Source organism: Pongo abelii, chromosome 5 (genome assembly GCF_028885655.2).
Source record: "Pongo abelii isolate AG06213 chromosome 5, NHGRI_mPonAbe1-v2.0_pri, whole genome shotgun sequence".
Classification (NCBI taxonomy): Eukaryota; Metazoa; Chordata; class Mammalia; order Primates; family Hominidae; genus Pongo; species Pongo abelii.
In genome coordinates this window covers 124,922,252-124,949,177 of record NC_071990.2, presented here as the reverse complement: position 1 = coordinate 124,949,177, position 26,926 = coordinate 124,922,252, and the positions used below count along the sequence as shown (strand labels likewise).

The following is a 26,926-nucleotide window of genomic DNA, read 5'->3' as shown; positions in this document are numbered from 1 at the left end:
ATTGATTGGGGTAAAGGTGATTAGGTTTTAATGGGATGGTAAGGGGTGCAAGATCAGTCACCAAGGAGGGAGTAGAGGTGTCCTATACTTATGGTTTAAGGTGGGGAGATACAAGGGGGAAGACACAAAGGAGGCTTTGGGTTGGGAAGAAGGGCAGCAATGAGATGTGTCCGTAGTCCTGGAAAAGTCAGGGAAGCAGATAATTTGGTTAAAATGTCTCGGCCTAATAAAGGAACTAGGCAGGTGGGGATAATTAAAAAAGAGTGCATAAAAGAATGTTGTCCAAGTTGGCACCAGAGTTGGGGAGTTTTAAGAGGTTTAGAAGCCTGGCCGTCAATACCCACAACAGTTATGGAGGCAAGGGAAACAGGCCCTTGAAAAGAAGGTAATGTGGAGTGGGTAGCCTTCATTTTGATTAAGAAGGGGACGGACATACCCTCCACTGTGAGAGTTACCCAAAGCATCTGTGATGGTCCAGGAGCCTTTTGAGGTGATCAGGCAGTGTCAGTCTTCAGCTGCTAAGCCAAGAAGATCTGGGAAGGAATCAGAGAGCCCTGGGCCAGAGTTCCAGGGGCTCTGGGAGTGGCCGCCAGGTGAGTCCGATTTCCAATGGGGTCCTGCACAGATGGGACACTGCTTAGGAGGAATCCTGGGCTACAGGCATTCGTTGGCCCAGTGGCCGGATTTCCGGCACTTGTGGCAAGCTCCTGGGGGAGGAGTTTCTGGAGGAACCCCTGGCAATTGCAGTTCAGGCGTTTGGAGTTCTTGTGTGCTGGAGATGTGGCTGGGGTTTGTCTCACAGTGGAGGCAAGGAATTGCAACTCAGAAATACATTGCTACTTGGCTGCCTCTACTCTATCATTGTACACCTTGAAGGCGAGGTTAATTAAGCCCTGTTGTGGGGTTTAAGGGCTGGAATTTAATTTTTGGAGTCTTATTTAATGTCGGGAGAGGATTGGGTAATAAAATGTATATCGAGAATAAGATGGCCTTTTGACATTTTAGGGTATAGGGCTGTAAAGCATCTCAGGGTTGCTGCCAAACAAGCCATGAACTGGGCTGGGCTGGGTTTTTCATATTTGATGAAAAAGAGTGTAAATGCTAACTGATTTGGGATAAAGAAAAAGGAGCATTAACCTTGACCATGCCTTTAGCTCCAGCCACCTTTTTAAGAGGAAATTGCTGGGGAGGTAGGGGAGGGCTAGACACAGAATGCAACTGTAAGCCGGACCGGGTGTGAGGAGGGGAGGTGATAAAAGGATTATAGGGTGGGGGAGTGGAGGCTGAGGAAGAATTGAGACCTAGCTTGGCCTGGCGATGAGCAGCCTGGGGAGGAGGGTAGAGGTCATTGGGTCTGTAGAAAAGGAAGATTGGAAAGAGGAAAGACTCAGCGACGCTTGGGGTTGGGACTGAGGGGACAGGCGGGAGGGAAAGAAGGAAGATTTGGGATGAGTTGCATTGGGAACAGAGACTAGGGAGGGACCGATGTGTAAAAGAATGCCTGGATGTCAGGCACCTCTGACCGTTTGCCCCTTGTATGACAAGAATTATTTAGGTCTTGTAGGATGGAAAAGTTGAAAGTGCCGTTTTCTGGCTATTTGGAACTACTGTCCAGTTTGTATTGGGGTCAAGTGGCAGTACAGAAGAGAATAAGGCATTTAGGTTTTAGGTCAGGTGTGAGTTGAAGAGGTTTTAAGTCTTTGAGAACACAGGCTAAGGGAGAAGAGGGAGGAATGGAGGATGGAAGGTTGTTCATAGTGAAGGAGGTAAGTTCAGAGAAAAGAGAGGGTAGAGACACGGAGAGAAGGGGTGGGGGGTACTTGCCCCCCAGGAAAGTGGAGAAGGGGTAGAGACATGGAAGGAAGGGGTTGGAGGGTGCTTGCCCCCCAGAAAAGCGGTGCTTGCTGCTAAGGGCGAAGGACCAAGGCAGGCGTTCCCACGTGGTCACACACCTCTGAAACGTGGGTGAATAATCAGGCAGGTGTCCCCACGTGATTAAACATCAAGGGAAGACTGTCTTCCCGAGTCCGTGACTGGCTCCGGAGTTTTGGGCTCATGGATAAAATGCATCTCCTCTGTCTCTACCAGAAAAGGAAAGGAACTGCAATTAAGAGAAGGGAGAGATTGAAGTGTGGCGCCAAGATTGAAAGGAGAAAGAGGTTGAAGGATAGTTAGAGAGGTTGGAGAAGAGAGTAGAAGGAGGCTGCTTACCTGATTTAAAATTGGGGAGGTGTTCCTTGGGCTTGTTAGTCTGAGGACCAGAGGTTGTAGGTGGATCTTTGTCACAGACCAAAGAGTAGGAGGACAGAGGATTGATCTCCCAAGGGAGGTCCCCTGATCTGAGTCACGGCGCCAAATTTCACATTTCACTCACGTCCATATGAAGAGACCACCAAACAGGCTTTGTGTGAGCAAAGCCTCGGTGAGGCAGGCTGAGTCTGAAAAGAGAGTCAGGGAAGGGAGATGGGGTGGGGCGATTTTATAAGATTTGGGTAGGTAAAGGAAAATTACAGTCAAAGGGGGATTATTCTCTGGCGGGCAGGGGTGGGGGGTCACAAGGTGTTCAGTGGGGGAGCTTTTGAACCAGGATGAGCCAGGAGAAGGAATTTCACAAGGTAATGTCATCAGTTAAGGCAGGGACTAGCCATTTTCACTTCTTTTGTGGTGGAATGTCATCAGTTAAGGTGGGAACTGGCCATATGGATGTGTATGTGCAGGTCACAGGGGATATGATGGCTTAGCTTGGGCTCAGAGGCCTGACACTATCACTTTGGGATTTGGATGTCAACATATGGATTTTGTGGGGGCATAGACATTTAGACCATAGAACTCACTAGAGGAGAGGGACAGACTGGTCATTTTAGTCTAATATTGATTTTATCCAGAAGTCATAACGAGAGAGAGCGAGTGAGATTTAGAGAGAGCAAGAGAGAAAAGAAGAAGAAGAGGAAGAGGAAGAAGAAGAAGAGGAAGAGGAATAGGAGGAAGAGGAAGAAGAAGAAGAAGGAGGAGGAGAAGAAGGAAGAGAAAGAGGAGGAAATAGAGAAAGAGACTGAACAGGAAAAAAGAACAGGAAAAAATTATATTGCAATTAGAATTTTTGTAAAATCAATCCTCCAAGTGAGGTTAATATTAGAAGCACCATGGGAATTTTATTAACCCAGCTTTTAATGTCATCATGCTTTGAGGAGTGTTCATTGAGATAAAGATAAGAGACTCCAGAGAATTTCAACCTATGTATATGGTCTCTATGTTAAAAATCTCATTGAATGAAAATCTATTCAGACACTTAGTTTTGAAGTTAAATCACTTATATAATTTTGATTTATTGTTCAAGTGATTGTATGTAACTATTTAAATGTTCTATTTTTAAAATAGAACATTTATTCCTAAGTATGGCAATAGCAAAGTATTCACTCATTTGTAAAGTAAGGCATTTAAATATATGAAAATGCGGTTTCCTCATACTCTTCTCTTTACAAAAGCATCTGAAAGGTGCTCTATAGAAGCATCTCATAATTTATTTCACAATCTGATTACTCAGTCTGAAATCTAATTATTCAATATTTGTATATCTTGCTAAATCATAAAGTGTTAAACAAAAAATTTATTTTATTCTACATATTTAGTTTCAAGAAAATTTTACAGCATAGCTTTTATTCCACATTTCTGTCCATGTGAGGATCCTTGAAATACTCTTTTATACTGTAAACAAAATTATCAAATGCAAAGATTATAGCACAGTAGCTGGATTCAATTTTCATTGGCCTCCACCTCTGCATTTCATTATTATTTTTACCTTTGTTCCTCTCAAATTGCTATCAGTTAGCCAGTTCTTCCCCAATTATTATTTTAGTATAAATAAATTTAAAGTATAAATAATTTTAGTATAAAAAATTATTTAGTATAAGTGAATATAAAAAGAAGATCTTAAAAAATGAGCCTCTCTTAAAGTGCTTCTGTGTGGAAAATGTATTTTTGAAACACGGATTTAGGACTATAAATTATTACTATTTTGGTTACAACAAAAGTGGCTTATCAGATGCCAAAATATCAAGTGTTGCTTCTGGAACTGAAGCAATATATACAAATATAGCCATCCTTCCTGCGTTTTTCAAGAAAAAAATAAGAAAATGTGTAATTCCAGTACTATACATTTTGAAACATCCACTGGCAGGATATAAACTCATCTTAGGGGTTAAATACAGAGGAATAAAGGTGTTGCACTAAACATTTTTTGAATTCTTGACTTCCTTGGATGTTTTACTTATGTCTCTAATTTTGTCTTTACTTTCAATTTGAAATAAAACAGAAAATAAGAAAGCAATAAATTCATGGGAGAAAAAAAGGCATTTGGCTCTAAGAGGTTGAAACCTCTTCCACTGTGATGACAAAATTAAAAACGGCAGGTCTAACATCATTGAAGTCAACCAAACATACCCAGGACAAGTGGCCCAACTTATGAGAAACTGTTTGGACTTAAAAAGCTTTAAAGTATAATGTCTTCAGTAAACATCAGATCAATGAAGACACCAAATTTCACTGTGAATGTATAAGCACATATTTTTGTTTATTCATAAACACCTGTGCCTAGTATTGTTGATGCTGAAAACTCCAGGACCCAAAGTCTCAGAAGACTATTAAATTCATTGTGAAAGCTTTTTGTTTCCAATGGATTCTGCTTAGAAATAAGTTAAATTAGCATTTCTACCCTATACCCTTAAGAAATAGTTGACTATTAACAAATAATGCCAGACCTTGAGCCCAAACTGTTTCATAAGCCTTTGTATTCTCTCAGCTACATGTCTGAGTCTAAGAAACCTATTGACTTAGTGGAGAGAGCATTGTTTTATGCATATACTGACCCACCAGTTCAGATTTTAAAAACATTTTTGTCTTGTTTTTCCTATCTGTTTTTTCTTTCTTCCCATCTTAGGCGGTGGGATGGGAATGAGGAAACACATCTGAAGTTTCATTTGGCATTGGGAAAGTTCTAAGGAAATTTGTTTACCTTCAAGACAAAGACTAAGTAATTTCACAGTAATTTAAGCAAAAATTGACATGTAACTCAGGGCATATTAAATGACACATAATTTGCTAAAATTTTTCTTAACTTGATAAAAATTTCACCAACAGAAGCAAAAGTATTCATATACATATTTGCAGAAAGGGAGAAAAACTAGTCACTTAAAATTATTTCTTTAGGTCTAGAAAATTATCTCTATGTATTTTGAAATAACTTTCCTCACATACCAAAATTAGAACCACCTAGATACCAATTATATATTACACTTAGAATATTGTACATAATCAGTGCTCAATAATTGTTTTAAAAGAGAAATCTCTGTTTTGCTTAGCCAACCTCATATTGAGTACTACCATACAGAAGGTACATACAGCAACATATACCAAGTTTAATTGTTCCTGGATTGGGTAGCATTCATGACATTAAAAAAAACTTTTACCTCAATTTAGTTCCAAACATTTGGATCTGAATATTTTCTGGGAGGTCAGGGGCAAACATTAGTTGTTTCATGAGTTCCAATGAAAACAGCCTTTGGATTTCGTGGACCTTACCAAGGTTCGCTATGAGGGCATAGTGACTAAGTGATCTCATGCTAATATTTACAGCAGCCTGCATTTATGGAGCATTGTATGTTTGAGTTAAATGGTCATGAAAATTAAACTGATAATTATCTAAGATTTATTAAACCATATGTTCTGCCCTATATGCTGATATGGTTTGGTAGTGTCCCCACCCAAATATCATCTTGAATTATAGCTCCCATAATTCCCACATGTTGTGGGAAGGACCCAGTGGGAGATAATTGAATCAATGGGGGCAGTTTCTCCCATACTGTTCTCGTGGTAGTGAATAAGTCTCCTGAGATCTGATAGTTTTATAAAGGGTTTCCCTTTTCGCTTGGCTCTCATTTTCTTTTGCTGGCCGCCATGTAAGACATACCTTTCACCTTCCATCATGATTGTGAGGCTTCTTCAGCAAAGTGGAACTGTGAATCCATTATACCTCTTTTTCTTTATAAATTACCCAGTCTTGGGTGTGTCTTTATCAGCAGTGCGAAAACGGACTAATACACATGCTTTACACCAAAAAGTTTACATACACTGTGCTTGAGTGAACACCAATAAGTGTCATCTGGTGCAAGCAGAGTCATGGGCAGAAGGGCAGAAGATTCCTGGGACCCCTGTTTTCTTGCCTTCCTGTGGAGTGGATCAGACAGATGCAGATGGGCAAATCTAGAGACTCCACCTCTTAGTTGTTCTTTCCTTGGAAGGAAAGCATGAGGGTAGCATTAAGGTTGGGGTTAATCATTTGGGTTTGAGCGCTATGCAGTCAGAGTTTAGGTGCCAAGTGCATCAGGGAGTGCTGGAAACACCAGTTGTGTAGCACTTGAAGACTTTGGGAGAAATTGAGATCATACACAGGCCTCCTGTTGAGGGGAGGGGAAGCTATTAGTTCTGGCTAGCAAGCTGAAAAGAACATTTTGGTCATTCAACAGACAATCTTGCTTATTTCTTCACATTGATGTTTACTAATTAGCAGGCATTGTACCATTTGATTTGTCTGTATTATCTCATATATTACGTATAAGATCCTTATGCAGTCTTATCGTCATTTTATGGTTCAGCAAATGGAAGCACAGAGTACGTTATCCTTTTTCCCACTAACTGAATATGTTATAAACTGGAGTACAGAGAGGTTGAATAGAGGAATAACAGGCACTAGAAGGTTGAGGTCTTGATTTAGAATAGTGACTTTGGGAAAGCAAGGCATTGATTTTATAGACATGGCAAAAGTTAATCTTCTCAATATCATAGAGCTAATAGGTTGGGGAAGTACCAGGACTAGAGAAAAGTGAGTTAAGTACCATGGGTGCAAAATTGGAGTCCTCCAAAACACTCAAAAATTGAAACAAATAATATTTTCATGCAGAGTTTAAATTTTCAAAATTAATGCAAAAATCTATGATGAAGACAATATCAACATTTTAAACAAAGGCAGAATAATTATTACTGTTTCTCCTTTTGTTTCAATACAGTTGGCACAGCACTGGGTAGGAAGCTTGAACTTGAATGCTATCAGTCTGAACTCAGAACCCAAGCTTGTAACCATTGTTTGCTGATGTTTCTCAGGATATGAAAAATAAAGAAGGGTCAAATATTACCTACAGACTCTAAGACTGATGGCCAAAGATAACAGTGAAACTATGGACTTGATTTTTTAGAAGGGAAGCAGAAAAATGATTATTTTTCTTGTATAGTCCCATTTAGAAACTTTAAGTACGTGCATAGTTTAGCTTCAAAACCAGAGGACAAATAAAAATCTTATTTAAACTTTTCTTGGCCTCTCTTGTCTCTCTTGGCACTCTCATCAGTGCCAAGAATCCAATTACTGACCACAAGTAAGCTAAAGCAGTTTTCCCAGCATTCAGTGGTATATTTTTCTGTAAGAAACCTTGGATACAATTAAGAATGACTTGAACACTGAGAAACATTTCTTATCTCATATAATAGAAGTGCTGAAGGTAGAGTGATTTCAACATTGGATACTTCAAGGCCTTAGCAATGTCATCGTGGACTCATTTTTTTTTTTTCCAGTTTTAATCCTTGCCTTTCTCAAAGAGCGAGCTACTGTTCTCATGGTTACAAGATGACTGAAGCAGCTGCAAGCTTTTCAGTTCTCATGCAGTGAAGTCTTTGTTCTTCCTTTTAAGAGCAAGAAAACCCCTTCTAAAACCTCCCCACCCAAAACGAGACCCTAGAATCAATTGTGAATTTATGTTTTTTGTTTGACAGCATATAGCACAATAGTTAAGAATCTTGTTTTGGTGGCCTAAAATGGGTGTAAAGTGTGGCTCCATCACTTACTAACTATGTAACCTGAGGCATCTTATTTAAATTACCTGTGCCTGAGTTTTCCTATGTTTTTAAAAATGGTATAAAATAATATACCTATGTCATTGGGTTATTGAGAAGAAAATGTGAATTAATACCTGTAAAGTTTTTATAATGGTGTCTATTATTTTTAAGATGATTCTCACAGTCATGTATATAATTAAACTTAGGGAAACATGAAAGCTAAGAAAATACAATTACCTAAGTATCTCCTTAAAAAAAGACATCAATAAAAGTTTTAGTTTGCATTGAATAATATTTTTTCCATTGATATGATCTGGATTTGGATGTGAGGTCTGAAAGACAGAATAAGAATCAACTTCAGGACTACTGTCTTATTTAAGTGTGTGTGTGTGTGTGTGTATTTAGGTTTTGGAAGAAGTGGTCCACATGGCTGAAAATCAGAAAATCAGAAGCTGATCTCAAGCTAGCAATGATAACTTCATAAAAATAGCATGCTTTGACAATTTTAGAACCGGCAATATATATATATATATGTCTGCAAAATACATATAGTGCATTTAAGCATAAGGATAATTAAACTGATTCCAATTTTGTTGGATTTTATTGTTAAGCTCTTCAGTTAACACTTAGAAAGAAGGGAAATGGAGAAATAGTCTCAATCTATTCTCATCATAAAAATCTCATTTGCAGATTTTTCCATTAGGTATAAAATATACCACTGCTAAAAATGCCTTTAATGGTGCCAGAACAATCCAGTTCCTTACATATGATTCTTTTAAAATCCTCAATTGCAATTATAAAATTCCATTTCATTTCCTTTGTCTAAGGTTTAATCTCACCATTCAAACGGCCATTTCTTGCTCACATGAAACTCTCTGGAGTGTAGTAAAATGGGATGCAAAGAGTGAAAGTACATTATCAATGAATCATGGAGACAGGCTTCCCGGAGAGCAGCATTTTATTCCTGGGGTCACTGAGTGGTCTGTGTGCTCCACGAATCCCTCAGAATGGAATATAAAATTAAAAATTTCCCCAGAAATCCTCTTTCATATAATTTTCCCCTCTCTATGAGATCTTCCCATCAGTATAAACCATGGGATATTCTTCCTATTTGAACAATGGTAAAAACAGAAAAACTCACTATGATCCTAGTTCCTCTTCTAGTATTACTCAATCTCTGTCATATACAGAAAAATATACTCACTGCCTCCAAATTTTTCTATTTCATCTTGAATGCACTCCACTGAAACTGCTCTTTGAAGGTCATGAGTGACATCCTCATCATCCAATCCAAAGATCCATTCTCAGTCTTCAACTTTCTTGACCTATCCGTAGCATTTTCCAGTTGATCACTCTGTCTTGCTCAAAAACAATGTATTAACCTGGTATCTAGTGCATTACACTTTCTCGGTTCCTTCTCCCTCTCTCTTTCTTGCTCACTCCTGCTCTGCCTGTCACTCTCTCTGTCATCTCCCCTCAGAATCCATTGTTGGCTCCTCCCTATCTCTCTGACTTATCTCCCTGACATTTGTTAAAGTGTCTCTGGGTCAGCTTCCTTGGTGATCTCACTCATTGTTATGGCTTTGATACCTTCTGTCTTCTGTTGGATTCTGAAGTTTCTGTTTTCAGTTAGAGCTTCTCTTTTGTAAATCACATTGCATTATACAAATATCTACATCTTGATGTAAGTATCTAACAGGAAACCCAAATTTTGAAAGTCTAAAACTCAGCTACTTTTCTACTCCCAACCCCACCCGCACCCAATAAGAATCTTGTTTCTTTCCAGTCCTCCCCCAGCTCAGAGCATTTCCTTCCTTCATTCTAGTTTCTCACACCAAAAACTTAGAAGTTATCCTGGATTTCTGTCTTTCTCTCACATCACAGCCACACTGGAAGCATCTACTATTAATTCTGTCATTGAAATACATTCAGAATCTGATTGCATCTCACCACACACACTGTTACCACCCTGATAGAAATCATGATCATCTTTCTCTTGGATTATTTCAGTTGGCTTCATACTCGTCTCCCTGTTCCCAGCCTGGCACCCTTTCAATCTTCAACACAGTAAAGGAAGTCAAATCACTTCATCTTTCTGCTCAAATCTTCCAATGACTTCCTATGTCAATCAGAGTAAAAGCCTAATTTGATATACTTAACCTTTAGATAGTATAATACATTGATATGATTCTCATCTCTTAAATATATCAAAGAGAGAAGAATCTCTGAAAAGCTCAGTTTTTAAAATTAAGGAAAACACAGCTCTAAAATTTAATTACAGCTTGATAAAAAATCAGATGCAATTTATACCATATTTCTAGATAGATCACCTCTGTAATCACATCCTAAAGGCTATGCTTGCCTCTTCAGAGCAGTTTTTCATATGACTGGAAGAACAAAATTATGGAAATCCCTAATCTATTTGCTTGCATTTTTTATGATTCAATCTTTCATTTAGCAAACATTTTATATTTCCTAGGACATAGAAAAGGGAAGACTTATAGATTCTATCCATTGAAGTTACTAGCAGTTCAAATACTTCTTTATTTCATGTACAGGGATGACTAACAGATAAATCCAATCTATTCCAACTAGAGCTTGATATGATCACTAACTTGACTATTCCAGATTCTTTCTGTGGTATCACAAATTAGAATAAATGGGCCTATCAGTCTTAATTTAGCCACAGCTACCTTAGTCAACTTGCAGAACTTGTTATTTGTCTGAAAACTTAGAGAGTCATCTTTTCTATAATGTTGTCCCATACAATATGGGCTGAAATTATTTCTTCCATTCCTGAACATCCATAACATAGGGTTTATTTGCACTCTGGGTAACAAAAATACACATTATTTTAATTCATTCCTAATTTTTTCCAGTGCTAGCTCTTATTTGGATTATAAACTTCCCAAGGGCATTTTCTTTCTTGGCATGCATGCATATTATAGCAAGATAAAGTTTCTATTTCTGAGCAAAAAATCGTAGCCAGGAGATATTTAGAATGTTGAAATTGACATATTCTTTGTGTCAAAAGAACAAATCAGTAAAAACAGCTTTTCTTAAGTTCTTTGGAAATTATCACAAATTTTTTCTTTTTTTTTTTAAATTACTTTTAGCAAGCTCTATTGCCAAGATTGGCTCAGATCCTTTAAAACTGGTACGTGATGCTGTGGAGGAAACCACGGACTGGATCTATGGCTTCTTTTCTTTGTTATCTGACATCATCTCATCTGAAGATGAAGAAGATGATGATGGTGATGAAGATACTGATAAAGGTACAAAGAACATAGAAATATATCTAACTGCTAGGACCAACATTAAATATGTATTATAGTGGCTTGCCTCAGTTTAAATTCAAATGAGCACTTGGGTCAAGCTAAACCAAAACGAATACACTTCTGACTGCTAAAAGCATATCAACAGGCTGCCAAACACAGTAAATTGTTCTTTATTTGACTTTCATCTTATAGCTTATCTACCATTATGGCAAAGATGTCAAAATTAAATGCTAATATTAATGTAGCATCACAGCAAACAGAGTCTCATTATGCACTGCTATAAAACCACAATACAAACTCACATTTATATGCTTCTTTGGAAAAAATTGTTATTTTTCAAGTTTATCTCTAGGAAGATTAAAATAAAAACAGTAAAACTAAAAATACGTATGTTTTATACACATATGTCATATTTACAGTCAAATAGCAGAGAGCAATCTTAGTAAAAGTACAATCAAAATAGTAAATTTATTGGACCAAATGGTGGTGTAGAATAGAAGGACACATTCTAAATGTCCTAACAATTATGCAACTAACCTATGTGCTTTCTCATATATATTAATGAATAAAAGGAAATAGCCAACTCAAACCACATAAAAACTGCCATTGAATGAGTATGAAAAGAACAAAGCATTGTGATTCCGTCTATTAGATAACATTTTTTAGGGTTAGTCTTAGTCATCAGAAATCATGTATTCAGCCTTGACTACCAGGAAAGCTTTGATTATTAGAGTATTTTTATAACTTTTCCTGAATTTATCTTTGTTTTGGCCCCAGTAAGAGTTCAAGATGAACAATAGAGAATTGAAATTAACATGATATATAACTTATAATGTATAATTGGGATCACTGCCACAATTTTATTGAATTCATAAAAATGAAACAATCATATAAATGTATATAAACAAAGTTTATACTTAAAAACTGGAATTTGGGAAGCAAAGTAATGTAAAGACTATGATTGTTAAAACTAATAGATTTTTTTTAAATAAACAAAGAAAAGGGGAAAATAATGATGTCATATTATTCTATGCTAAAATATTTTCTAATATTTTTTTTTTTTTAATCTTGGTCTAGGAGAAATAGATGAGCCTCCCTTGAGAAAAAAAGGTTGGTTGTTTTCACCTTTGATATTAATTATTTTTCTCTTATGGTAATATTGGTTTTCAGCATGGTTCAAATATATTTTACTTATTTTAATATAAAGGTTTTGTTTAATAATTAGGTCAAGATTTATAGTCAGAAAAGAAAATACTCAATTTCTTTTCCAATGAAGGTGATCTCACTATTTTTCTGTTGATTATTTTTTAAATGCCTTATTCAGTAGATTTGTATGGATTCATGTATACACAGACCAATATGAGCTGGAATTTGAGGAATGAGGGGAGAATTCTGTAGCCTTAGAAATGGCCCAGAAAATGACGACACCCATGATTTATTCTCACCATGGTCAGATTTATTGATTTTAAATTTTTATTCTTATTCTTTTCCTTTTAAATTTTTTGCCATCATTATTTTGCATGTTAGGTGATGACTATGGGCCAGGACAACAAGATGGTGAGGGACATAACAGTCCAGGAGGCAAAGGCATATCCAGTCAGTATGTGTGATGTGTCATTGTCATGGAGTGGAGTTACCTGGATGTGCCTGGATGTGCTGTAGAGGAATTCCTTGCAGGAATAGATAAGGTGACTGAGTGAAGTGGTCACAACTTCAACGATAAGAACGATAAACCTAGGGCAAAGGAGGACATCAATGGGGCAGGAATTTCAGAAGCACAGGGATTTTGACAGGAAGTGGTAGGAACTGCATCTGGAAGGGGCACTGGGGAGCAGGTAGTACCATCTTGAGGTACATCTGTTGTGAGAAAACAGCCAACACTCAAGCCAGACTTAAAACAATTGCAATGTTTTAGTTACTGCTGTATACACATGGGCAGGCTGTTGAGGGTATTTACTCAGGAAGATAATCCTGGCTTCTGTTGCTCTCTCCTAATACCTACTGTGGATTCAAACAGTGGGATCCAAACTTACAGTTTCAGCCTTCCCTGAGAAAATGATGACTACCCCACACTATCTGGGGTAAAATCCACTTAGTGTATGTTAAATTAGAAACTTTGGATTTGTAACTTACACAGCAAAAAAGAGCTAAGCCAGTCAAACTCAACTATGGCAAAGGCATCCAGAAATGAAAGTGTTTATAAAGCTCTGTGAGGAGAAAGGAAGGGTTTATACACCTGCAAATCCAGAATGAGAACTCAAGCACTCAAGACAGACTTCAGCCATCAAATTCAGGTTTAGAGATTCTAGATTTGTCTATAAATTTCAAGAGATCAGGAGCAGGGTCTTTTTATAGCTGATTTCCCATAGAGAGTGAACACAGTCAAACTTTAAGTGAGCTATTAGTCATTATCTGGAAATAACAGCTTATGCACATTTATTTTCATTGGAAATGGAAGAAGGGAAAACAAATAATGTTTGCTCATTTATACTTATAAACTGAATTCCGTAAGACTATTATAAAGCCATATTTTTCATAAATTGATATTTACGATTTAATAAAAAATCTTTTCTTTTGATTTAAATTTTTCTTTGAAATTATTTTAAAATTAAGCTTCATATAGTAATTAGTATAAACTGCAAATTCATACAAAGCTGTTTTACTATTGTTTCTTAAATTATTTCCTTGATTCAGCAAATCAAATTTTTGCCAGAAAAACTATATGTAGTTGTTTAGGGTACTTTTAAAAAATGTTAGAATTGTTTATTAGTCAAAAATAGTCTAAGGGATGTATGTCCTTCAACACATGTGCACTAATGTCCTTAAAGATTACACACTCAAAATTAGGAGAATTGACTTTAAATCACCTGAATATATTTTCTTAATAGTATTATTCACAAAGTTACATGAAAAAAATTGACATTTAAGTAAAAATCTCAGATGCTCTATCTTGGGTACAGAGGCTATGTAATAATAAACCTTAGCTGAAAGTGAATTCAAGATCTATTTCATTGTAATTATTATTTTTTATGTGTAAGCTTTTCTTTCATAGAAGTATAGAGGCAATGAGAGCTTTAAAGTAGTAGGTAATATTTTATAAAACATTTATAATACATATTCTACATTTTAAGTATACTTTTAACGTTATTATTGGGGGGAAATTCTATAAATTGTTCTTGTCTTATAAGTTATTTTATTCATTTTTACATTTACAAATGTTGGTTTAAGAAGGAATTTGGGGGCAATGTAGAATGACAGTCTCTTAAAACATTTGATTTTTACACATCTAAATGACTCTTCATTAATACCCTTCTGAATTCATATATATTCAATAATATTTAGTCATTTTATATTGCCTAAATTATCAGGCTGTAGCTTTTTTATTCAACTGCCCTATACCTACCTAAAACATTTTATTTGAATACACTTAGTTTCATTTGTTGAGTTATTGCTATTCTTAACAAAATAAAAATTCAGCCAGTTTTTTATTTATGGTTGAAGTCTGCAGTTTTTAATTTGATATGGAATAATGGTGTAGTCGACTAATCTCAGGGTTGCAGTATTGATTATTAAACAGATTATTAATATGGATGAAATATTTGATTCTGCTAGCCTGTGGAATCTGTTGTTATATATAAATATAGCTTCAGGGTATTACATGTAGTACCTAGTGTCTTTATATTCTTCATGCATATTTTTCAACTTGTCAAAATTTTAAAATACTAAGTTCTATTACCAAACACTTCATGATGAGACCCCAAGGCACTGAATCTTTAGAAAATACTATATTTTATTACATAGTTGTCTAAAAATTATAACTATGAAAACCAAATACTATAATAAATCACATTTTCTGAAAAACTTATTTGTTGTGTATAGTGGTATACTTTGCACATCTGGAAGTGTGCTTTTAAGCAATATTTTTCACACCACGGTATACATCATGGATCTGTTAGCACCTCACTTTCTAAGGGGTATAAAAGTGCAGAGAGATTTAAAGGAATTGAATGTCATTTGAATGTTTTCCTAAAATTGATCTGCTTGAGAGCATGCCTGGTTTATAACTGTACTATTTCCACTTCAAATATAAATAAATTTGTTGTTGGTTCTTTGTGGTATTCAACATTACTTGGAAGGAGACAAAAAAATTAAGTAACGTTGCCCTAATAAGATTATGTGTGTGTGTGCGTGTGTGTATGTGTGTACAGATGTGCATAAGTCTTCTCAATACTTGTATCTTTAAAAGTAAAATATAGGGTTAGATTTACTGATGAACGCTGTCTCATTCTAACTGTAAAATACATTAATCCACAGATAAGTGAACTACTTTTAAAGCTCCATTCACTAGATGGCATTCTAAAAAAAATTCACTTTGCAGGTTTAATAATAACTTATGAAGATTTGCAATATATTAACCTTTAGATTCTTAGATTCTTATAGTCTAAAGGTTAATATATTACAGGATGTGAAATCACAGAATATGAAGGAAATTTTAAATTTTCAATATGTACACTTTTTTCCTTAGAGAATCATAGTGTAGTTCTTGAGTAAAATTTTTGTGAGAGAGGTGGAATGAAAATATGAATTCAAAGAGAAAAGAGAAAGATGAAAACCTTCCAAATGTTAAGAAATAAGTTTTTGATAAATATTTTAAGTTGATAATGACATCTAAAAATATTATAGTGTTTGGAGTCCATCAACTCAGTTTTTAAAAGGGATATGGCAACTTTATTTTTAAATGTCAACATTCACAATAATCTATAAATTATATCACTTGTAATCCTTCAACTTATGATGAAAATTTTAGAACTTGTAGGAAGGGATGCAGAGTTTTGCAAAATTTCTAAAAAATGTAAAAGGGAAAAAAATTGAACATGATTGTAATAGAAAATAAACATTTTGCTTTCTGGGTAACTCCTAGGTTTCTGAGTAAGAGCAAAGCACAGAGGTCTAAGATTCATGACAGTACAATGTATATCCTTAGCTAATCACTAATACAGAATTCAGACATGTTTTATGCCTTCTGGGATTAAACTCAATCAACAAATGTATTTTTCAATTAATCTTTTTCAAGTGTTTTCTATGAGCCAAGCAATGAGCTGCTGGAAGAGACATGTACTATTTGCTTACCACATTCCCAAAGACTAATGATGAACATTTATTAAATAAAATAATAAATGACTGTAATGGAGTTTGGAGGTGGTATTGCTAGCATCAGGATCAATGCAACATGTTATTTTATAGCTTACGTAATTGCAAAGGTGTAAAAGATCACCTTACTTAGTAAAATGTCCTGCAAATACCACAGTTAAAAATTTAATGAACACATGATCAAATAAGGCAGTAAATAAGATAGAATAGTTAGGGCATTGTATATTTGATAAAGAGGAGGATAAATCTTTATATGATGTTATCATTAATAAATTGAACTGAAAGCATAGGAAAATATGAATAATAGTAATGATATTATAAATGGATACACTCTATTTTTTAGAAATATAAATTAATTTTAATTCCCTTAATTATTCATAAAGACCCAAAGTTAAAGTTAAAACCAGGGCCAGACTCAGTGACAGACAGACACACACACACATACACACAAACACACACGCAAACATGCACACACTCAGAGAGAAAGAAAAAGGGAGGGAGAGAAAGAGAGAGAGCGAAAATCCAAAAGTCTTAGAGCAAAGTTAAAAAAATATGTTTTTTCAGCATAGGTATCTTAGTGTTTTTCTCTTTGTTCAAAAATAAAATACTGGTTTATTACCAGTTTATTTTACTAATAAAATACTGGTATTAACACTTTTAAGTGCAACTTAACAGATACACCTAGCTCTATCTCCTTTTTACAGTTTATTCTTACTTAAACTTCCATCTGTAATATATCTGTATATAAGAATAATCATTACAGCATTTACATCCTTTGGAATATGTAATTTTAGAAGATAATAATAGGCTCCTAACAAGGAATTGGGTTTTGTAATGTCTTTTCCTGACATCTAGCTTTAAAGTTAAGAAAGAATAATTGTAGTCATTCAGAGTTATGCACATTTAGCTTTTTGGACAGGAGAAACTGATCTTCAATTTTAGGAGCATGGTGGCCTTATGGGCTATAGGTTTATCTCTTGCCTTAGAGGAAAGCACCAGAAGCCAATCTACATTATGTTTAATTTCCTTTCTTGCTAACTACTTGCTCTTTGAAATAAGAAATTGTCCTTAAGGATAAGCTGGACCCAATAAAGAGGATGATGTTCTATGAGATTGTACTTGATGCATGTCAATGGCAGAGGAAGAGATTCCTCACTTACGGCAAAACAAATTACAATTCCCCCTATAGTCGCATGCTTAAATTTCCCTAAAGCTCTGCAAGTTGAAAAGAGCTGCCTGGTAAATTTTAACTCAGTTCTTTCATTGTGTATTTTTCTTACTTTATTACAATCCACAATAGCTCTTGCAGTCTGAGTGAATGAGAAAGAGCCAGAAAATTTAAGCATCATAAATATTCAAGACTTTAGGATTAGGCCATTCAGAAGGTTGTATCGCGTCATCGGGAGTAAGATGGTTAGACGTATATGTGTGTCAGAGCTTTCATTGCATCCATCTTTGCTGGCAGCTTCAGTGGTTTACACCAGGCTGAACATTAAGTGTCTGAAAAATACGGTGTATGAAAAAAGGAAGGAGAATGGAAAGATGACTAAACTTGTTAAAATTCATAGCCTCAGAATATTGGTTACTAGGTAGCCCTAGTAACATTGTTAAGTATACATTTATCTTTGGATGTCTCCTCTAAATAAATCTAGATCAAAACTCATCTCCATAACTGCACCATTGCATATCGCTCTCAGGCTGCATGAGGAGCTTAGAGTTTTATTTTCTGCCTATCTTTCCCAAGCATGGATCAGACCTGTGATCGGGGTAAGAGGGGGACAAAGCCCAGAGAGAATAGACAAGTAGGTGTGGAGGTTGGCTCAAAATGAAAAAGGCTGAGGAGGGCGAGGTAAAAGGAGATTTAGGATCCAGTCACTTCTCCAGGTAGTTGCTAAGAAGTAAACTCTGAGCCCACTGACTCAGGCAACTGTAGTACTTCGGGCTACTAAAAGAGCTCATCTCTGTCAAGGGACACAAACTGACCCAGGATGAAACAAGTAATGGTGGGTCAAACCAGAGCCTGAATTAACAGGCCAAGGAAAGCAAGAGATCAGGTTTTGGTGCCAACATCAGAAGGAATTAAAAGAGTCTCTGAGGCAACTCAACTCAGGCCCAACCATTTTATGTAGTTCTTCTTGGAGCAAGAATAATTTCATTGGTGTTATATTTCTACCTGTACCTAAGACGAGTAATAGAGAAAAGGTTGTGAGGGGGAAGCTGTTAGGTCTAATGTATTTCAGAGTCTTCTCTCTGCAGTTCTGTATGATTCTTGTTTCAAATTCAAGAGAAACTAATGTGCTAGTTGAATGCAGATGGCTTAAAGTTTTACCTATTTTAAATTATAGATTTTCATTTAGAAAGGGTCTGTTGAAAAATAAAATAAACAACAACAACAACAAAAAAGCATAACAGCAGCCTTACCAATGGTTTTCAACTCTGTGTGTCCGATTCAAGTGATGTCTTAATTAGAACTCTTTTGCTCATGAGAGACCAAAATCCAGTTCACACTGGCGGTGGCTCACGCCTGTAATCCCAGCACTTTGGCAGGCGGAGGCGGGCGGATCACGAGGTCAGGAGATGGAGGCCATCCTGGCTAACAAGGTGAAACCCCGTCTTTACTAAAAATACAAAAAATTAGCCGGGCGTGGTGGCGGGCGCCTCTAGTCCCAGCTACTCGGGAGGGTGAGGCAGGAGAATGGCGTGAACCCGGGAGGCGGAGCTTGCAGTGAGCCGAGATGGCGCCACTGCACTACAGCCTCGGTGACAGAGCAAGACTCTGTCTCAAACAAACAAACAAACAAACCAAAAAAAACGCTTTTTCTGTTCAAGTGATTAAAAGGCATAAATAGAGTTGGCTTCCGAAATGACTTGATATAGTTGTTTTTTTTTTTAAATCATGTTATTAGTAAATCCTTTCTTCACTTCTGGAACCTGCTTTCCTTCCTCTGTTTCATTTGTTTCAGTCTCAGGCAGGCTTTTCTCTCCTAGCGGCTATTATGGGGACCAGAAAGTTGAGGCCAAAATTATTTTACCTTAGCAGCTCAGTAGAAGAGCCTGTTCTCTTTCCCCAATGTCTCTGTGCAAGCATTTTGTTCACTCCCATTAATCTGGATTTAGTAGCATATCCTTGTTGGAGCCAATCAGTTGCACAGAGAGATGAAATTGCACTTTATCAAGGCCTATGAAATGGGCCCCCGCCCTTGGAACTGAAGGGTGGGTTAGCATGGGGAAAAAAGTGGTTCCCAAAATTAAGAGGAATATTATCAGGAATAATGGATTCTAGCAGGAAAGCCACAGATGTCTAGATCATCTAATTTTTGTTTCTAATTCAGAATTCCAGATTACCTCCTATCTCCGATTTGCTAAATAACAATCTCTAGGGGTCAAGCCTTAAATAGTTGAATTTTAGAATCTCCACGTTATTCTAACTAACAATCAGAGTGAGAGCCATTGCAACCCAAAAGAGTAATGCTATAAATAGGGTATTTTATGCATCCTGAGGCCAGTGAGTTAGACAGTCGAGGACAAGTGAATAACTACATAATTTGTTTACACACAATGACTAGTGTATATAAATCTACTGTTAACAAAATCCCAAAACATGAATGATAGGGTGCAAACTAAGTTAATATATATATCACTGTCGCATTGACCTAAGCCATTGGAATAACTATTGATAGTTGATGCTCATCATCTGAACATATCAAAATTTTAAACATGACAGATAAGCTTAATGAATGCAATAAGGAGGTATTGGTATTGTTTCCCTTTCTGCTGTTAACCAGCTATGGTCAAGTGACTTCAGTGGCTCTCAGTTCTCACACCTGTAAAACAAAACTGCCGAATTTACTGATGTCCAGGTCTTTTCTAGCTATGATATTTTACAATTCTGTGATTAAATTGTGATGCCATACATTGATAATTTTATCAAGAGTTTCATCTGGACTAGAGCTTTGAAATTCAAAGCATGGCCCATGGACCAGCAATGTTAGCATCATATGGGACCTATTTAGAAATGCAGAATCTAGGCTCCATCTAGACATATTGAATTAAAATCTGCCTTTTAAGATCCCCAATGACTCTTATGCACATTAAAATTTGAGAAACATTGATCAAGACAGTAGTTTCACTTTGGACTGTGGTTCTGAAATTACCTGAGAGTTTATTTAAATTGTAGATCTCTAAAAATTTCCTTGCCATGAGAGACAAATTAATAACATTTGAGTTGTAGTTCAGGAATATGTTTTAAAATCTCCCCAGATAATTCTGATGTACAGACACATCGGTCTTATCTAGCACATCATCAAATATGAAACATGCTAACACGGCCAAAATCTTACTCAAATCTCCAAATCTGCAAACTTCACCATTGATGATCTATAAAAGGTATTATTTGCAGTCATTTCTACCTCTGTCTGGTTTATGTACACATGGGAAATGATATCTCATTTATAGATGGAGAAAATAAAATTCGAAGAGAAAAAATGAATTAACCTGAGATAACAAATTTAATGGCAAAAATGAGATTAGGTAGATATCTATCATCTTAGTATATTTATTTTGAAAATTTTTAAGAATCATTAGTATACAGTGTTGAATCTATTATTTTTTCTGGAAAAAGTTCAGCTTATCTTACCAAGTAATCAAACATGATAAAATAAAGATCCAAAATAATCTACATTTATGGGCTTCAACATCTCTGAAAGAAACTGTTCTTAATATCTTCTTATCACTGTATCTGGGGTGGTTGCCCATTAAGTCATACACATACTAGGTGCTTCAAGGGGAGAGAATATTCCTTTTTATAGTCTTCATTAATGGTGAGTAGTACACTTTCCCCAGAAATATTTGTTTACCAATCAAACATAAAAAGTATTAGAAAATCAAAGAATGTACAGATATCTACAGATAATCTGGAATATTTATCTAAAGTATTAATAATTCAGCAAATAGCTGTGTTTGGCATTATTTAATTAACCAATAAGTAGATAACAAGATTTGCTTGTTCATCTGTTACAATTAATCTTTTGTGCTCTAATAACAATTGGCAGATTCTTATAAAGATTCTGTTTAAGTGAATAAATAATTTGATTTTTTTAATATTAAAATGGGAAATAATGTAAGAAGGCATTTTATTTTATCTGGTGCTTGTGAGGTATCTAGAGAAAACATAATAAGAGGCATTCTTTGAAATACACAACCCTTATAATAATTTAATAAACAGAATTGTCATCTTGAAAGAATCAGGATGATTGCCTTGGTGACAGAGATTATTCTTTTAACTTCTTGAATCTGTCATTTGAAAATCTTCAATCGATAACATTTTGAATTTATTAACCGTTTGCCATATTAATAGAGAAAAATTGCATGCTTTAAACTGGCCATGTAAGTCTTAGACAAAATTACAAACTGTCTACTCAACAGCAAGCTTTGGTATGATTGTAAGTAGATAAAAACTATCATGAGCAAAACACATGTAATATAACAAAATAATTTAGAAATACGTCACTACAAAATCAGCTCGTTCACAGGACTCACTGACACAATCTATTTTCACTAATTTTGGTTCCATTGGTTGTTGCTACTACCAGCCTTCTCATTTTGAATACCTGTGGCCTCTCTTCCCAGTTACATATGGAAGTTGAGCTCAGAGAGTCTGGGGAAAATGTATTGGCCTGATGATTACCATTGGCACTGTGGTAGACATAGACCTTATGTAAACATTTTGACAGAATTAAACGGCCTCATGAGGAGGAAGAAAAACTAATGAAGTGAATCTTCACTTGGAGTTTGGTGAAGTTTTAGAGATTACACCCTTTGAGTAATTGTATGTTCCTATGGGACATTCAGCACACGTCATGAGAACCAGAAAATTCTCCATTATACTTGAAAACTCTAACTTGGACTACCAGGAGGATCATTAAAATCTATCCTTATCCTCTCAAATGTCCAGCATAAATATATTTAGTAAAGGGCTAAACTTTGTAATTTCTGCATATAGAATACCATAAATATAGAGACAAGTGTTATAAGACAAAATAGAATGTAGATTATCACTGAAATACCATAATCATTAATAAGAAATGCTAGATAAATGTAATAATATTAAATCTGCAGAACAAAGGGAATAGAAATTTTAAGTTCCTTCCTCCCAACACATTAAATCTGGCTCTCAATTTTTTTCTATTGAAATAGTTATATTTTATTAACATTTTATTATAGGCATAATATACTTACTTATAGTTTATCTAGTTTTTTTATGAGCATCTATAAATTTTGAAATAAAGCAATGTTAACAACATGCTTAATGTCCTTAATATAATTACAATTTAGCTTTTCAGTGCTCTAGAAAAAACAGTACATGAAAAAAATTTCTGAAATATAAAAAACTTTCAATTGTTGCAGTTGTTTTTCTGTTTTCCCTTTTATTTTTCTATTTATTTTGAGACAGGGTCTTACTCTGTTGCCCAGGCGGAAATGCAATGTCACCATCATGGCTCAGTGCAGCCTCAACCTCCTGGGCTCAAGGGATCCTCCTGTCTCAGCCTCCCAAGTAGCTGGACTACAGTTGTGCACCACCACACCCAGCTCATTTTTATTTTATTTATTTATTTATTTATTTATTTATTGTAGAGATGGGGTTTCACCATGTTGCCCAGGTTGGTCTTGAATTCCTGGATTCAAGCAATCTGCCCAACTCAGCTTTCCAAATTGCTGGAATTACAGGTGTGAGATACTGCACCTGGCCAATTGTTGCAGTTTATAAGTACCTTTGGCCTATCTTATTTCCATAAGTAGTAAAATCTTGCAACTTTCCCGTGTATTTCTAATAGAAATTTAAAATATTTAGAAATGAAATATTTTTTCAAATTTTCAAGTATAATCATTTTAGTAGTTAAATAGTATTTTGAAAGTTGTATCATAAAAAACAAGTAAAATATGATCCATCACCACCTTCTAAAATATGCAAGAATTGATAACTCATAATCATGGTTGAATATTTTTTCAAGTAGTATGCATTTCTCAAGTGGCTAATATATTCCAGTCATCATGTTAGGCATTGAAAATTTAATGTGGAACAAAATAGACATAATTCTTGCCCTCATCAAATTTAGTTATTTAGTGAGAAAGAGAGACAAGTAATAATAATAGCTGGCATTCACATGATGCTTACTTGACACAAACGATGCTCTAAATGTTTTACATTTTAACATATTTTAATCCGCATATAATCCTATCTGGTAGATACTACTGTTAATCTTATTTTATGGATCAGGAAACGAAGTTCACACAGCTAGTAAATATGGAAATCAGATTTGAATTGAGCAGATTGACTCCAGTGTTAATTTTCTTCAACATTAAGCTGTATTTTAATGGATGTCAGAGATGCACATATTTTTGTATAGATCTTTTAATAGTTTTATCTATGTCTACATTTTCTTATCAAAATGCATGATATTTTAATTATATTAGTATACTACAGATTTATAACATCTTTCATATGATGATTATTTAAATAATTAAAATAATTCTTTACAGATCATTGGAATCCTGAAATAAAGAATAATCTAAAAATATGACTAGTTTTTATTTATTCTCAACACCATAATAAATTATTATAACTCCTCCTCTGTTTGGCATTGTACTTTAGAAAAACAGTCTGTGTGAGGAAGATATATTTCATTGCTATCGCCATTGAATGATAAACCATGAAAGTCAGAGTTTAAATTCTCTGAGTTCCTTAATGAAAGAAAGTTGTAAATGCATTTAAAGCCTAGTATGATAATGTTTTCTTTGGATTTCAAAAGCTTTTAGTCTTGGAGTGAGAGATGAATAGCGATAAGGATCTAAGAGGAGATACTACTTTTTCCTCCCTTATCTTCACTCCTACCTCCCTACCAGCCACCAGAAAAGTGTTAGGGGAAAGTCAGGAGTAGTAAAAGAAGTAGAAATACACTTCCTACGTTCTTTGAAATTAATTTGCCCTTCTCTTAAATCCTTCAGTGCCCTTGAAACCATTACTGACACCGGCAACTTTAGTGGAGTGCTAATTCTTTCTTATTAGGCAAAGCTACCAGTGACTCAGTAGAACAAAGGGATTTCCCTTGGTTGCCTCCCAACACATTAAGATAATTGTAACTTTTTTTCCATGTCTTTTTCCCTTCTTCCCTTCTCAAAATTCAAATAGAAACTCATAACCTTTAAGAATTTATGGGCAGACTCACAGCTGGATTAAGATACTTTGACCTCTGTGCTTTCTAAGACACAAAACAATTTTTAAGATTTACCGGTTACAAATATGGCTTATGATTCCAACTAGCATCTGGTGCTGAGACTTAACACCTTTTCAGAGACATTGGACATCCACCTAATTGCAAAGGACATATATGTGGAGGTGAATAATGACTGCCTTGCCTTTCTTCTAAGTCTCTTGTATCCAGGTTTGGTTCAGGTTTAAGTGAACTGGTCCTCAAAAAGTGTCATGATATTTAAGTAAAATTTTATGCTATTATACATTATTTCATGTTATATTAAGTGGAGACATTCACCTATCTTTGCAAATTATTAAATAACCAGAAGCTATTTCTATATTAACATAATATAGAAAACTTAATTTTATTTGAAGATTGTTGGACAATAAATGTCCACCTTTAATGACTCGAATCTTTTAAATTTGATTTTGCAATTTATACAAATATAGCCTTAGCTGGAAAGAGCAGTTGAAGGTAACCAATCAGGCATTGCCTCCCTGTGAGAAAAATATCTTTCCAAAGTCTAAATTAGTAACATGTTACTGAATTGGACAGGAGCTTGAATGGCCATCATTTCCTGGCTAAAGTGTAAGGAGACAAACTGGCACGCCATGTGGAGGCTTTACTGTATTCTGACATCAGATATCCACAGTCAGTGACACCAATGATGGAATCCAGTCCCCAAAGAGAATGCAAAGTTGCAATAAAACATGCAAAGAAACATTTAATTTCTCCTTAAGTCTGAATCATCAGAAATAATTTTTTGTCTTCCTGAGCAAAGAAATGTAGGTGTGTGTATGTCTTTACTAGTTCTGCTGTGTTTTTCTATGCTTGCCTCTGTAGAAATATTAATATTTCAGCTAAAAATAGTTGATAATGTACCTGTAAAACAAAAATCTGCCTATGGAAGTTTGTATATTTTATTGTGAGCTCTAGAGACTTTACTGTATGTGTATCTTTTTAAAAATGGTTGACCTCTGCTTACAAGACAACTGCCTGCATCTGCCCACAGCAGTGAGGTTGTCTTAGTTTGTTCTAAGGCTGAAGTGCAGAATCAGGAAAATAAAAAATGAGGCTTTCCCTATGAGATTGATCTAAGTTGTAGAACTGGGTTGCATCTACTCTGCTTACCATAGAGTAAAAAATAACTGCTCTGAAATAAATTGCCATTTTTTTCAGTCTAATTTTCCTTTATTTATTTTTATTTTTGCTTAAGTAAAACTTATTGTGAAGCATATCCAACATGCAAGTACTTACCTTTCACTTTAGAGTTACCTCCCTTTCATGTATTTGGGAAAGGGAGATAATACATTTATCCCAGCCTTTCCCTTCTCCTGAGTGGTGGTCTTGACCCTAGTCTTTGAGATTTGTCTTTTTTTTTTTTTTTTTTCAGGATGGTCCCTTGCTCATTTCAGTTACTGCTACTACCTAGCACTCATTCCCTTTGTCAGGATATGGCTGAGTACACAAGAGCTAAGAGGAGCAAGGTAGCTCCTGCTAGTACTTCTTTCATCTGTTTTCTGATGTGCCAACTTACACCTACCTTGCAGGAAACCCTACTATGATCAACAAGGACTGTCTTTCTAGTCCCCAAAACCACCACTGCTCTGTCCAGTCTTTTCTCCAAAATCTAAGTTAGGCTAGGAGGCTCTGACAGGATTTTTTCAGGCAAGATGGCCTTCAGCACTGGATTCTATGGAAGAGTCTAACTCACATCTTATTCTCCCGTGTGAGCTCCAGAATCCCTTCTTTATTCTTTTGAATGGTCAGCTGGTGTCTGTGGAAGACACACATGTATATACACACACATATGCACACACCCCTACCTCTAAAAAAATATTATTCTAAATGACAATTTTAAGGCCTCCCCATTACATGGTGAATGTAGCATTCCATGCAATTTTTCAATTTTAAAAATTTCATGCCATCTCTATATTCCAATTAATACCTACTGGGAGTAAGGAATGATCTCTTAAAGGCAACTCCCTTAGTATATCCAAAGACCATCTAAATCTTTGATATTTTACTTGCTTTATGGACCTGAATTAAACAAATCACCAATCTTCTTCATAGAATCTGTTGGCTTGGAGAGGAGGGAGCAAGCGAAACAGTATTGACAGGAGAGAATATCAAGTTTGTTTTTTCAGTTCATTTGAAATCAATCTGCCTCTGTGGATGACCTAAAGTTTTATAAAGGTCCTTTGCTCCCCCTGGGATTAGACCTGCATTAGACCTGTCTAGTAATAATATAATAGCAGCCACATATGTAATTTAAAATTTTCTAGTAGCCACATTTAAAATAGTAAAAAGAAAAATATAAAACTAATTTTAATAATATATCTTATTTAATTCAATGTATCAGTC

General features: G+C 35.4%; 1 protein-coding gene across 3 annotated transcripts in view; it reads left to right on the top strand.

Moving 5' to 3' along the window:
* The window catches only part of TRDN (triadin), a 428,350-nt gene that overhangs the window by 78,152 nt on the left and 323,272 nt on the right, over positions 1-26,926 (top strand). For all 3 annotated transcript variants that reach the window (NM_001372516.1, XM_054556995.2, XM_024247973.3), the window contains 2 exon segments: positions 10,998-11,156; positions 12,237-12,269. In NM_001372516.1, coding sequence (NP_001359445.1) covers positions 10,998-11,156; positions 12,237-12,269 — 192 coding nt within the window.